Raw genomic sequence first — 15,809 nt, 5'->3', positions numbered from 1 at the left:
AGCACCTCATATAACCATTTCGGCCCAACTTTTACCTTGATCTAAAACTTTGGTGGGCTATGGCAAAAGAAAAATAGTTTCTTCCTTTGCATCTTTCTTCTTCCATAGACTACCAAAACTTTGGAATAAGGTAAAGTTAGGCGGGTCCTTACTCTTGCTCTGGTGGTAGACTCTTAAGGAGTTTCAATGCCTAGTCAAGGGTTCGGGTACCCATAGGTGGTGAAATTCCACTTAGACCATTAGGGTTTCTTGGGGTGCTTCATAACGCATACCATCTAGATTTTTAAGTTTATAGTATGGGAGATGAGTTCCCAAAAAATTTTGATGAGAATCCATGAGCACTAGTGCACAAGTGAGTATTATATTTATATAGGGTTTACGAGAAAACGGGGAAACGTCGACAGTTAAAAACCGTCGGAAATGACCTTCCCCGACAGATTTTAGCCGTCGCAAGATCCGTCTGTAAAGGGTGCTCGCCGACGGATTAAAACCGACCGTCGGTGTCTTCAATGGTAAGAGCAACGGTTAAGGTTTTTAGCCGTCGGCGATTGTCATAAATTATTTTTTTTTAAATGCAATTTATATCATCCGTCGGCGATTGTCATGAATTTTTTTTTTTTTTTAAATGCAATTTATCTCATCCATTGAATTTGGATGATATATTTCTTGCTTGTCTATTGTGTCGACTTACCTTCTCAAATAGGTTGGTTCGTTCAGGGCTTTGGAGAAATGGATATATCTAGAAATGGATGTGCACTGATCAACGCACATCCATTTCTAGATATATCCATTTCTCCAAAGCCCTGAAAGAACCAACCTATTTGAGAAGGTAAGTCTACACAATAGAAAAGCACATGCATGGCATACCTTTGATTTATTACATTTGATTAAAGGTACAATGTCTTTTTACCAAACCTCAAAATGAATATAATCTCTCAAACTCATCACAAGTAGAGAAGAAATGACGAGCAATGAAGACCTTCCATGATGATAATTCAATCAAGAGACGTGTTTCTCAAATAAATTCTACATTTTCCTGACCATATCAGCACTTCAGCGAGGGTGGAGAAGGTAAAGCATAGTTGTTATTCTTTTGTTGCATCTAATAAAGAAAGGCATGGAAGCTCACAGGATGAATAGACAAAATACCTGCTTTTGACAACTAAGATATGTTGCAAGCACTTGGTTGTATCCTGCAACAAAGTGACAATTAAAGCAATTCATTGATAACATAGTAGTAATTCTTTTGTTGACATCTAATAAAGAAAGGCATGGAAGCTTATAAGGATGAAGAGATAAAATACCTGCTTTTGAAAGCTAAGATATTTTGCAAGCACTTAGTTGTATCCTGCAACAAAGTGACAATTAAAGCACTTCATTGATAATAAAGGGATAAAAAAGGTCCGTGCATGAATTCTTTTTCAGTACTCCAAAATTACTAATTCTAATCCAAAAATTATGTAATCATCAAATTGCCAACCGACCATTATCAAATGTACAAACTCATACCACCAAATTTCTGTAAGGAAAGGCGTGGTATCTGTGTTCAACGCAGGCATAGAATTTTGATGTTTAAAAACCATACATATTGATAAGATATGGACCATTCATCAAATGGGCCTTTGCATGGAGAGGCTGTAGCACAGAAGTCATGCAGATTAAATAATCCTAGCCAACCAATTTGGCAACAGAAAATGGGCATCCAAAGGATAAAAACAAGAAATAAACCTGCAAATTTAACAAAGTTGAGATTGTCCTATCAGTCTATTTTTATACATGACCATCCACTTTAGGACCTGCCAGATCGATGAACAGAGGTCCGCAACCCATGCTAGTTTGCTGCATTAATAATTTTTGGATTTAGGTCACTGCACAATATCTATGGAAAACCAAAATCTGGAGTCCAAAATCAACAATCTGGACTATAAAACAATGAAAAACCCAAGAATTGCATGATTTCAACTTCAGAATAAAAGACTCAGTTATACAAAAAAAAAAAAAAAAACACAATTTATACTATGATTTGTGTTTTTTTTTTTGAAGTGCATGAATAAGACATCAGGAGCTCAAAAATACCAATCTGAACTCAAGAACTGTGGGAAAACCCTGAAATTGCATTCATTTGACCCTAGGAAAAAGTACAAGTTACATGAAAACCAAAATATCTGCTCTAATATGTCTACCAACCTGAACTCAGAGAATGAAAAACAAAAGCCAAAAATCGAGTGTATTTGATTTTACAAAAATAGTCTCAATTACACACCCATAATTACATGTCCTTTCATAGCGTCTCTTGATTTGGTTTTAACTTTCCACCACATTATTCACTAAAAGACTAACTAGTCACTAAAAGGCACCATGAGACAACCAGGAGTCAACTGAAGACACAACCAAGAGAAAACAATCCTTTTATTTTGAAAATTCACAACACCCAAATCCAGGTTTAACTCAAAATAACTTATCTCACCTCCAACTGGCCCAGAGGTACAACCCTTTCTTTTATGCCTTTCGAATTTTTGTTTCTGTTGCTATCCTTGAAAATTTTCTTGTGAAGATGGGCCGTAGATTAAGTTAGCTGACCATGGTTGTAGTTGACGCATTCTCTAATTTTTCTTCAGTATGTTTGGAGAATAGCTCCATGTTGCAAATTTGGGGTGGCTAGTGCCAGTTTGGTCATTTCTGCTTCACTGAATTGGGTTACTGCAATTCTGTTCCATCATAAAAGGCACCTTAGGCTTCTGGGAGACAACAGTCATTTTTATCTCCTATCTTGGGATTGCATTACATGTAACTGCATATGGAAGAAGACAAAAATAACCCATGTCAATGTTGATAAATAGTTGCATGAAGCATGAAACAAAGCGGCAACAGATTCAGGTGCATGGGCAGGGAAGCATCTGCTTCAAAATTTAAACTAGTAGGAAGCAGGAGGGGGAACAAGAGTCTGATGTGTGATTCGAAGTGGGTGTGACACCTAGTTAGAAGGATCCAGTTTATCATGTCCATCTTTCTCTCAATACATCACAATGGAATTACCATGAAAAATTCAATGAAGATGTAGTTTGAAGGTAAATGGAACTAATGAAACTCAAGTGATGAGAAGAAATTTTTCAATACTGACTTGCGTACATAATCTGCAACAATGAAATAAAAAGATTGTAATACTAACCGTTGAGATTTCCCTTGCATGGATTGGATGGCAAGAACGAGGTGTTACTGGTTCCTCATACCCACTGAATGTATACCAGCTATTATACTGAAGAAGAAAGAATAGAAAAGATGGGGGAATAATTACATCATTTAGACTTTACTGTTCAAAAAGAATTGCTTAAGCAAGAAGATAACTCAGGAGGAATAATGAAGTCTGATGCACCAGGATGTGAATATCCTAATGCAGTAAGTTTATACGAGTGGGCCCAGGTTGGGTGATCCCAAACTATTGATCTGATCAGCCCAACCATGGATGGGAGAGAAGGCATTTTTTTTCTAACCATCTATTTGTAGGACATTAATCAAAGGATTGAGACCTTCCAACATGGAAGAACCTTGAGGCATCACATCCATGACTTGCCCCAAGATCAATGGTTTGCATCTTAGAACAACCATGGGCCTGGCGCAACAGGCCTATAAATTCTACTCTCTCTTTTTTTCTGGGCAACTTCCCTACAGTTTTCATAATTATAAAATACCATAGAAAGCAATGAAATTGGAATGAGGTGCATTTGGTTTTACCTGGTCAATTGCAATAAGGACAGGAACATCTTTCACCGATGACAACTCCTGCCTCAAATAAACTACTACTCCAACTGCAGCATGTGTGTAAGCAAGCCCTGTTTGAATCAGGTAAAACAATGTAGAACCTTCAGGCATTGCCATGGAATCAACCCCTTTCATCCACCCGGCACCAGCACCCTCCCCCAACGGAATAGGATCATAGATTTGGCAAGGCAATTGTTGCAAGCGAGATTCATTGCATTTAAGAAAATCCTGGAGATGAAACATACTGCAGTAAATCAAATCAAAGCATAGCTGAAAAATGGAGCAACATCAGTTACGTGCAGAAATTCCTGTAAAGAGGATGAGAGGAAAACCAAAAAAGACTTGGATTGAGGTAGTTAGAGAGGAAATGAAGGCTCGTTCACTTATTTTTTGGTATTTCCTGATCTTATTTTCATTTATCATCCTACAAGGCACCTTATGACATTACTAGGAAGTATGGGGCTGTTAAAGAGGTTGATGATTCTTCTACAAAGGCATGGCTTGAAAAGATGCGGACACTGTTTATCAGGAAGGGATCAGGGTTCTCTTCTCGTAGTGTGATTACTGGGAATGCATATAAAGGGATTCATGAAATCAGTTTACCATTAGAACTAGATCAAAAGATCACATTTGAAGAGAAGGTCACGGCATACAACATAGATAATTTACAGAAACTAGTGGATGGCAAATTATGTGTAACATACAGAGATGGTTCAGCCACTTATGCAATTAGGGAAGGTTCAAAAGGGCATACATATTTGAAAGTTGGTCAAATCATAAACAGGCGTATTATGGACGGAGACATTATTTTCATTAATAGGCCACCTAGTACTCAGAAACAATCATTGCAAGCATTTTCTGTCTATGTGCATGACGACCATACTGTTAAGATCAATCCTCCTATTTGCACTCCCGTAGGTGTGGATTTTGATGGGGATTGCGTTCATATGCTACTTCATAAATCATATTCCAAGATAAAAGGTGTCAATTATATAAAAAATGATAGTTGACACACACATCCAAAACTAAATATACCCATTTCTCCAAGGCCCTGAACGAACCAACCTATTTGAGAAAGTAAGTCTACACAATAGAAAGGAAGAAATCAAATATATCATCCAAATTCTAAATATTTGGATTGGATATTTAAAAAAAAAAAACAGAGAGAGAGAGATATATAGAAGCTTTGGATATCATAGAAAGCCTTGCAGAAATTTTGAAGTCATACCAAAGCAGCAAGATGAGCCCCACTTAGATTTTCACATGCCTTGCTCCGTCCAATGGTATAGTCCCCAAAAGGATGCATTATGTAACTGTATAGGAGGATACATCTACATGCAAGGCTGTTTTTTGCATGACCCTGAACCTGACTCCAGGAATATCTCCAACGACATGACCTTTACGGCCAAATCCAGCAATCAAAACTTCATCCTGGAAAGGGGGAAAAAAGGAAGACAAAAAAGTTAAGGCGAACTTCCAAAAAATAATTTTTAAAAAAAAAAAAAAAAAAACAAACATGTATGGACCAATTCACACATTTTCCTCAATGTAGTTAGGGCAACCGTCATTGGGGACGAATGCTACTAACCTCTTTCCGTTCTTAATCAATTGAACTCTCGCACACTTACGGATAGCAGAGTTGGGCTGCTTAGCTTCAAATTCCGCTGCATACAAATTTATTAATGAACTTTTAATAAAAAGGTAAAGAGTGTAGTGGTGAAGGGAAATAAAATGGGTGTCAGGAAATAGATCATACATCTTCTCAAGAACGATTCCCTTGGCATGGGAAGAACCTGCAAATGGTTTCTTCCATTCATTTCCAAGATGGCTCTTCTTGTATGATTTGTCAGCCCATTTTTGTCTCCTCCTATGTGTTTTGAGCTTGCGCCCAGCTCCCATACCACAAGTCTTCCTGTCATAAACAAGATCCTATACCTTATAAGAATACATAAACACACACACACAAACACGCAAATCCTAAAAAACATGTGTTGTAGAACATGCTTAAGCAGGTCAGTGTAAGCACAAAGCACAGCCAACCCAATTATTAATTGGGCCCTATGGTTTGACAGACCCCAACCAAACCCAATTAAATCCATAGCTTGAGCTCTCCCATACCTTATAAGAACACACACACACACACACACACACACAAGCGCTAATGTATTAACTATAAATATGTAATCATACAACTACAAAAATGTCACGAAAATAAGCTCTTTGAAGAAGAAACAAGCTAGGTCCATAGTTTTTTTTTTTTTGTCTTGAGCATGATATAGAATTTTCCTACACTCAGTACTACATGCAGAAAATGTCCATGCTTTAGTATGTTTTGTGATGGACAACAACCCATACACCAAAAAGCCCCACAACAATTAATAGGAAACTTCATATACATCTGTAAAAGAAACCAAAACTACACTCCAACATGGATGGTGGCCATTGAGCAGCACACACTCAAATGCTACCAAAAAGAAAAATATAAACATTTTGGTTAGCCACTAGAAAATCTGCAACAGGTCCTGGCTTTATAATCATTGTTGTAGACACATCTGCACATGGTAGTTGATGAAAAAGTGATGAAAATGATATTGTCAAACACGTGTTGCAATTAAGAAACACATGGATATCAATAACCCCACGTCCACAAACAGTCCAAGGAGATACCAATATTCAGAGACAAGCCTCATTGGGTAGTGCGGAAGCTAGAATGGAAACCTCGACAGCCAACAACACCACCTCCTATGTCAGTGAAGTTGCGAGGCACATTGTTGAAATACGATTGCCTGCAAGGCTCATTGTTGAAATACGATTGCCGTACAAGTAGGCATCCTCTGGAATTACCAGCTATGTTAACAATTTCATGAAAGGAAAAAAAAAAAAAGAAGTGATGCCAACAATAAAAAACTGAAATTACATACTGCTTTGCTGTGTGCTGCCTTGGTATGATGTCAAGCACTCTTAAAGCTTCTTGAGAGCTCTCTGAATCATGACCTCGCAGAGCATTCGCTATGGCTTTCATTGGGATTTGAGCGGCAAAACGAATCTCAACCTTAAATGTCTTCAATTGATACGGACGTCTCGGTCTCTTCTGATCTCCTTCCCCAGGGCTGTCATTGCCACTAGGGCTGCCATTCCCACTAGTCCTGGATAAGGAACACTCACAGAGTAGACATCATGGGAGCATGTACAAAAACAGACTAAACATCAGCTCTCTCTCTCTCTCTCTCTCTCTCTCTCTCTCTCTCTCTCTCTCTCTCTCTCAAATTTGCAGCTTCAATTATCATTCAGCTTCTTTCCATACTCAAATATACTGAAAAAACTCCAATGAAATCCTTAAATTTCAACATTATAGGATCCAAATCCTCAACCAACAACAGCCCTTTCAAAAATAAATAAATATATATATAACAAAATAATAATAAAATAAAAATCCTGGCAGGTTTATCATTTGCTAGTTACATTGGGTGTTCATTAAGGCACACCGAATTCTGGCAAGAAATCCTGTGAGCGGCTAAAATTGGCAGCATTTACTGATGGCGAGTGGGTAAAACTGAGCAGTATATGCCATGGGTAGAAGTTCTAAATGCATTCATATCAAGCACCATACTCTGTCCTTAAAACAAAAAGAAAAAAAAAAGAAAAAAAAAAGGCACCATAGTCTGTCAGATTTTCAAATAACTCTCCTTTTATGCTTCTCCACCTGTCACCCACGTCTTGCAAACTTCTTCCACTATTCGCATGCATTTCCTGGGTCATATGTATTAGTATATCTCTGATATATATAATGAAATAAACCAGGGAAAAGGTCTTCACACCATTAGTTTTATGGATCACTAAAATTATGCATTATTTAAGGACATGGGAAGGCTTTTAAACTAAATGTAAGGGCATTTATGTAATTTGGAGGTGCATCTGTGTTGTCCCCCAAATCTTTTATTGGTATCATGCAAGAAACTTGCTAGAAATAACAACCTATCAACCAAAACAGTGTAGAATAATTGAAAATCTAAACAACAAAATCAATGGATATTCATCAAATAACTTGAAACACCCAAAACTCCATATCTCTCAGCACAAAAATCACTGAAAACAAGTATCCATCACACTAAACTCCCATAGATTTTCATCAAATAATCAAGAACATTTCAAAAACAAATAAAAGTAACCACATGAGATTTCCTTATATACAACAGAAAAGATGTACAAGTACTTTGTCTTTAAGTATTTGAAATTCAAAAGAACATCAAAATCACTCAATGTGCAGCAAATAATTAAAAACAGAGAAGAAAAACCAATAAATTCCACTGGGTTTTGTCCAAAAAACACCTGAAAACAAGTACACATCATCCTAATCTATCATTGATTCTCACTGCATAATCACACAAACTACAAAAATAGACAAAAGGAGAAGTATTCACATTAGATGTCCTTTTAATAACAGAAAGCCCATATAGAACTCCCATGTCTTCAAGTAATCAAAATCTGAAAAACATTAAAATCAATCAACGTGCATCAGATAACTAGAAAAAGCCCCTAATTACCTTAGTTCCAATCAAAACACCTGAAAACAAGTACCCGGCATCCTGAACTCCCATTGATTTTCATCAAATAAACACAAACTTCAAAAACTAATAAACAGAAAAGTATCTACATGACCACTCCATTTTTCAGATAATCCAAGTATGAAGAACATCTGGGTCAATACATATGCATCAAATTGCTTGAGAACATCCCAAATTCCCTTGATTTTGGTCCAAAAAAAAAATCCCGGAAACAAGTACCCATCATCCTAAATTCCCATCAATTAATATAACATGATCACATAAACTTCAAAAACTGCCAAATGCAAAAGTACCCACATGAGCTTCGCTTACATGTAACATAAATGATGTGTACAACACTCCATTAATTATGCCAAGTCCAAATAACACTAAAATCAATCAACTAGCATCAAATAACTTGAAAGTGCCCCAAATTCCATTGGTTTCAGTCCAAGATCACCCAAAAGCAACTACTAATCATCAAAAACACCCATTGATTCACATCAAGTAATCCCACAAATTTTAAGAATTGATAAATGCAAAAGCACCCACATGAGATTCCATCGTCTAAACCACAAAAAATTATAATAAATCTGCATAACACTTCATTTTTCAACCAATATGCATCAAACTGCTTAAGAACATCCCAAATTTCATTGGTTTTTCATCCCAAAACAATTGAAAACAGCCCACACATCATCCTAAAGTCACATTGATTTTCACCAAATCAAAGAAAGTTCAAAAGGAGAGAACCATATGAGATTTCCTTCTTGACAATAGAAAAAATATTACAATAGAATCCAAATGGATTCACATCAAATGATTACACAGACTTGAAGAACTGATAAATGCAAAAGCACTCAAATGAGATTCTGTTACATATAATAGAAAAAACCCACATAATACTCCTTTTTTAAACTAATCCAAATTTGATGAACATCGAAATCGAAAAATATGCATAAAATTGCTTCAAAACATCCCAAATTTCACTGATTTTCCAAAAAGCAAAAAAAAAAAAAAAAACAACAACTACACATCTACTAAAATCAAATTGATTTTCACCAAAAAAAATCAAAGAAACTTCAAAAACAGAGATACCCATGTGAGATTCCCTTCTGTAAACAGAAAACTAATTGCAACAAAATCCAAACAGATTCATATGGGTGTAAAAAATTTATATATAAAAAAAATCCAGCCAAACCATACTAAATCCTCATTGATTTTCACCAAATAATAAATAAATTTAAAAAAGAGGTACGCCCATATGAGAGTATAAGAGAAAAATAATCTGCAATAGAATCCAAACCGATTCAAATCTAAATTACCACAAATAACCACACAGACTTCAAGAACTAACAAATGCAAAAGCACCCCACATGAGATTACCTAAAATATAACAAGGGAGGAAGAAGTATATGAAATGGGGGAATTTTCTGTTAGATAGCTTCAAGCTTTCAGTTAACAATGGTGAATCTATGCTATTCTGGAAAGATGAAGGGCTAGGGAGCTATCCTCTAGCAGTCAAGTTGACAATGGACCGGGTCCGTACCCGGGCCCGGCTAAGAGACATGGGTCATTTTGCACACGAGCTTGATATCAAGGTCCGTCTTGCACATGAGTGTGTGATCCAGTCCATCGATCTTGAGAATCCCACCATGTAGATGCCTTGGCCCTAAAATCGGGATCGCCCTCACAAATGGACAGCATCATCAACAAAAACGTCTAAAGTATAGCTGAGATGTATGTGTGGGGCTAGTTACAGAGGGCCATCCTGATGTATGAGTTTCATTAGAGCATCGTCTTTCAAATCCAGATTGAAGATTGAGGGTGGGGGAAAGAGAAGCTCACCTATTTGAAGATGATGCTCGGCAACGACACTCGATGGAAGATGATGCTCGGCAACGACGCTCGACGGAAATGGCCTTCGAAAATGATTTTGGATGGAAGATGAAATGGCGCTCATCAGAAATCCTCTTTTGGATATGATAATGAATTTAAATCCGAATTCCGTGAGTTTTCCATTAATTATAACACAATTTATATTAACAGTCGTATATGCATGGGACCATTTTCTGGATGGTTATGATTATATATAATAAAATTATAAACATTTACCATTTACAACTAGACCGATTATTTGGATGGTCTGGATAACTCTAAATCTTTGCCACTATTGTTATGAATAAGTCACCATTATTTTAAATCAAATACAAAACTCACATTATTTCAAAACAAATTCAAAACGGTAACTTGATCTTTGGATCTGGTATGGCTTTGTGGGCCCCACCATGATCGATTTGTTTCATCCATGCCGTCCATCCATTTCTTAACATAATTTTATTATTTATGACAAAAAATGAGGCTGAACTAAAGCTTGGTTGGACCACACAATGCGAAAACAATAGTGAATTGCACGTCCACCGTTAAAAAATTGGTTTCACGACAGCTTATTTGGTTTTAGCTGCAACTAAAATCCGTAGCTAAAATGGCAACTAAAATCCGTAGCAAAACCTTCCAAGATCCGCCGGCTTCGCCCTATTTTTTGGTATCTTGCGCAGGTGGTAGACTCTCAGGAGTTTCGACTCCTGGTCAAGGGTTCGAGTACCCATAGGTGGTGAAATTCCACTAGCGTGAGTGTGTGGGGTGTGTGCGCATGTAAAAAAAAAAAAGTATTATATTTATATAGAACACCATCATTGGGTGCTTCATAACGTATACTGTCCATATTTTTAAGCATATAGTATGGGAGATGAGTTCTCAAAAAATATTGGTGTTTGACACGCATCATGGGGGGCCCGCGCAGCTCCACCTCATGGGAACTTTCCATGAGGTCGACTGCATAGAACCGTTTCACACACACACACACATAGAGAGAGAGAGAGAGAGAGAGAGAGAGAGAGAGAGAGAGAGAGAGAGAGAGATGCTCACCTGCCCACCTTTTTACTTTTGCACACGTGTCGTGGGCACATAATTTGGATGGTCCATGTAATGCAACACCCCTCGAAACTTTTTGGGCACAAATTTTGGCATGATCCAAAACTCTAGTGGGCCATAGCAAAGAGAAATGCAAATCAAGGGAAGAAATTGTTTTCTTTTGCCATGGCCTGCCAGAGTTTTTTATCAGGCCAAAAGTTGGGATTGTGAGGTTTCAAGGGGTGCCGCATCACATGGACCATTCAGATTATGTGCCCACGACACGTATGTAAAGGTGTGCATGGGTGCTCACATAAGAAGGTATGCAGGTGAGCATTCCTCTCTCTCTCCGTGTGTGTGGCCTTTCTTAAGTGTTTGGCTATTTTATGTAGAGGGGTGTGAATAAGTAGCTTTTGATATATTGCTTGTAATGCCGTGATGATCATGTCACATTCATTCCCTACATATATTAGGTTTAAAGGAAACAGTAGTGAATCGTATAACTAGAACACACACACACACACACACACACACACACACACAACAAGTCTGAATTAGTGAAACCACAATCTCTTACTTCCCTATATGGCTGCAACTTAAGTGCAGGTCAACCTTTAGCTCACACGGTCTATCAAAGTCCTTGGTTTGGGTTTGGGTTGAAAAATATGAATCCTTTTAATTAATTCAGCTTGATCAAGTTTAGCTCACACGGATCCTTACTCTTGCTCCGGTGGTAGACTCTAAGGAGTTTCAAGACCCGGTCAAGGGTTCGAGTATCCCTAGGTGGTGAAATGCCACTAAGGCGTGAGTGTGTGGGGGCGTGAGCGTGTAAAATAAAATAAAATAATAAAAAAAAGGGTCAGCCCTGACAGGTTGAATTAATATACCTCACATTTCAATTTCTATGCCAAAACACTACAAATAAAATAAATAAATAAATAATTTAATTAAATTCAACGATCGTATGGTGGTTTTCCGACGGCTAAAAGCCGTCGACGAATCACAAAAAGCTGTTCACAGCAGCCACCACCAAAAAAAAGTGCTCCTATGGGGCCCATCGTAATACACATTAAGGCTCAAGTGAACCACACCATAGTAAAAAAATAGAGATTTGTCTATGGTGTGATCAACTTGGGGCTTCAATCTACCTCCTTTATGGGATCATGGCCTAAATTGTACTGTCAAAATGGATGGACAGAGTGGATAAACCTCACGATGGGCCCCACGAGCCCCCTGACAGGGCCGTCCACCTTCGTCGGTGCCAAAAAAAAAAAGAAAAAAAGAGAGCCCGTGATATATATATATTTTTTTTATCATCATGGGCTCCAAGGTCTCTCTCTCACACAGTTATACACGCTCTCCTCTCATCTTTCCTAACCTTCCAAATAGGAAAAAAATGCGTTCTTTGGCTGGAAAAGGTTCTCTCTCATTTCTGGGGTTTAGCTTCTTATCATCTTTGATCCATTAGGAGTTTGACAAGAAAGAAAGGATTTCCACGATCTGTTAGGAATTCGACAGATGGGAAAGGATTTTGAGATATTTTACGGTTTATTCACCTTATTTTCTATTCTAGGGGTTGTTGTGGGATTCGAGAATGAAATCCATTGGGATTTGAGGGATTCTTGGGTTCTCCCTCAGATCTAGCAAATTTCTGAAGAGAGCTAGAATCTATAGCGAAAAGGGAAGGGATTTTGGCTTCCCTATGTTCGATCTGCAAGAGAAAGGATTCTAGGGTGTCAATTTGAAGGGAAGATTGAATTTTTTTTAGTTTCTTTATTGAAAGAAGATATTCAATGTTTTTACTCTGATGTCCTCCACAACATACACTTCTTCAGCTCTTAACACTGTTGCTTTGAATTTTTAATTGTTGCCATCTAATACTCAATTTAATTAATTTTTCCATGCAGCCGATTACTTTCAAGGCATTTCTTTTGATATTGTATCATCCTTTCATGTATGTATATTTATTTGCCAAGATTCGCCTATGTATGCTTGAACAGCTTGTTCTTTTATGAACTTAACCATGTATTGATCTAAAGTTTACATGCCAACCTTTAAATGTTTGCAAGACACTTTCTTTTCTTTTTTCTTCAATTCTCTTCTTCTTCTTCCTCTTTTTTGTCTTAGATGTCATGAATATTTGCTTGGCTTCTATTGGCAGCAAGTCTGAAGTGGGCGTAATGGGTATCCTATTGTCCATTGCCAAAACCTAGCACATATTGGATGAGATGCCCAAATTTCAGTATAAAAAAGTTCTGTAAGTCCACAAAATACATTAAAATATGTTAACAAACATTTCTAACTACTTCAAATTAGGGCTAATAATAGGTGAATTTGGAGGTTTTAAGTGAGTTGTGCTCCGAAATGAAACCCATATGTATTGGGCGATACTTATTGGTTTCGGATGCTACTCCAAATCTTTCTTGGAGTCATGGCAGCAGCTGGTTAACTAATGTAGTGCCTGATGTTCTCTTCTTCTTTTTTATCGTGATTTCCTCGTATATCCATGTGTGTCGTTATTCTGTATCTAATGGCATGAAGCAATGCTATCAGCTTTCCTGTCCTGTTGATTTAGTGAAATGCTTCAGCTTCATTCAGTAGCCCCAACTTAGAGAAGTAAAAGGTAGGCTGGTTGTGTATGCACCGGAATTTTGATAGAAAAACCATGTCGGATTGTACTGGTAGTACAGCTTAGCTTATGTATACAAACTTGATCACGGTTTGATGGTGAAGACCAAAGACAAGCTTACATTGTGGCCAGCCCACTTGCACCAAGAACTAGACATGCCAATTGTATTTCACCCTAACGTTTCCTAGCCTAGTAAATCTTGGAGCAGCTTCTTGATGATCCTTTACCTCTTTATATGGTGGTGTTTAAACAATTGCTAGAACTAAGCATATAGTTGTGTGGCGAATTTGATCAGTTTACTTTGAATACTTTGAAAATCAACTAATCTGATGTCAAGAAAAAAATAAATGCAAATGATCAAAGAAAGAGGGGAACAGAAGCATCATTGCTAACTAGTCTCCTTTGATGCATAATTTGAGACCTGTTAATCTGTCTCCCCAACCAGACTCCACACACTTCCAATTTCATTGCCTGAACCAGTATTCCCTCTCCATTCCCAATTTCTGATGTGGTGGCTCCTCCACCGGTGAATCTTCCACTCCCTTCCCCTGCCTTTCTGGGGGCCCTGGCTCTCAAAATGATAGGATATATGCACCTGGAAGCTCAACCTATCCAGCCCCTGCCACCCCCAAAGAAGCTTGAAATTCAACAATCAGATCATCCTGATTAACAGGTTGAACGTTGTTCAGCTGCTAGACCAACAGGTTTTTATTGCACTGCACCTGTTCCCCACTGCTGACAGGGCGCTGTAAAAGCTGTTGGTAAGTGGACTCTCTAGTGAAGCTTTGTAGATGATCCACAGTGGCTCAGAAATCCTCAGAAATCCTTTCTATCCAGAGTATGAGAGCTGCTGCTAGCCAGATGGGTCCCAGGATCAGCAAATCCCCTTTGCAGGTGATCCACAGATGCCTGAGCAAGAGCATTACCATTCTAGAATAATCTCGTACATCTAGGAACAGTGTCAGGGCCTGCACTCTTGAGAATCACTGTCACAGCAAACACATTTGGACGCTATGTGTATGCCTGCCTATTGAAGAACCACATCAACCAGCACGCCTTGTGCATAACCTTCCATAAGAACACCACCAGCTTCTGTGGAATATACTTATTACAGGCCCAGCGTGTCCACGACTAGATAAGACGCTTAGCCCGAACATGCTCCTAACCAGACTTTAGGGAGAACTTACCTGAAGATTTCAAGGCCCATATGAATCAATCATCCCTGTCCATGACCTTTATATTTTTCCCCTGAATGCACTGAAGAATGTCAGCCGGCACTGCATCCTCAAGATCCAAGAAGTTCCAAGCTCCATCCTGAACCAAAAAATAGCTACTATGGCATCCTGGAGATGTTCCGGGATTCTAACTTCATTCGCACCAGCCAAAAGCCCAAGTCCTGTCAAATTTTGAGACCAAAAATCCATCTCACACCGGAAAACCATCAATCTAAAATGTTGAAAGGTAGTCAGAAGCTTCCAGGCTAGGTCCTTCCACAACTTCAGTCCCCCCAGCCTAAGAGATACGATCAGTTTTGATAAATTTGTTAAGATACTTGACCGTAAAAAGCTTTGCCCAAAGAGATTCACACAACGATAAGTTCCAACACATCTTAATGCGGAAGCTTTGCATCACATCCTCCAACCTTCTTACCCCTAAGCCTCCTTCTGACGTTGGAAAGAAGATTCTAGCCCATTTAACCCAATGCCTGTTTTTCTTGCCCTCTGATTCACTCCAAAAGAAATCCAAGACCACTACCTCCATTTTTTTATGGATGAATATCGGGATTTTAAAAGCAACCAAGACATGCATAGGATAGCTAGTTAGCACATACTTGATGATTAGTGTAATTCTCCTCACCAACGACAACAGCTTCACTTTCCATCCTTTGATTTTTCTTGGTCATCTGAACAAGGAAGAGCGAGTGGCTAACCCGAAGCCTCCCCTTCAAAAGAGGAACCCCCAGA

The 15,809-nt window shown here is 38.2% G+C and overlaps 1 protein-coding gene across 1 annotated transcript in view; it reads right to left on the bottom strand.

Moving 5' to 3' along the window:
* Nucleotides 1-2,962: 2,962 nt before the first annotated feature.
* LOC131249002 (uncharacterized) overlaps nt 2,963-15,809 on the bottom strand; it is a 70,412-nt gene continuing 57,565 nt past the window's right edge. The window contains exons 2-6 of the mRNA XM_058249542.1: nt 5,516-5,671; nt 5,296-5,423; nt 5,011-5,190; nt 3,733-3,987; nt 2,963-3,256 (exon numbers count right to left, since the gene is read on the bottom strand). Coding sequence (XP_058105525.1) covers nt 5,065-5,190; nt 5,296-5,423; nt 5,516-5,671 — 410 coding nt within the window. The 3' untranslated portion in view covers nt 2,963-3,256; nt 3,733-3,987; nt 5,011-5,064. The remainder of the gene's footprint in view (nt 3,257-3,732; nt 3,988-5,010; nt 5,191-5,295; nt 5,424-5,515; nt 5,672-15,809) is intronic.

The sequence above is a fragment of the Magnolia sinica genome, chromosome 6 (genome assembly GCF_029962835.1).
Source record: "Magnolia sinica isolate HGM2019 chromosome 6, MsV1, whole genome shotgun sequence".
In the NCBI taxonomy this organism is placed as follows: Eukaryota; Viridiplantae; Streptophyta; class Magnoliopsida; order Magnoliales; family Magnoliaceae; genus Magnolia; species Magnolia sinica.
The sequence above is the reverse complement of the archived record's forward strand: the minus strand, read 5'-3'. Positions and strand labels throughout refer to the sequence as shown.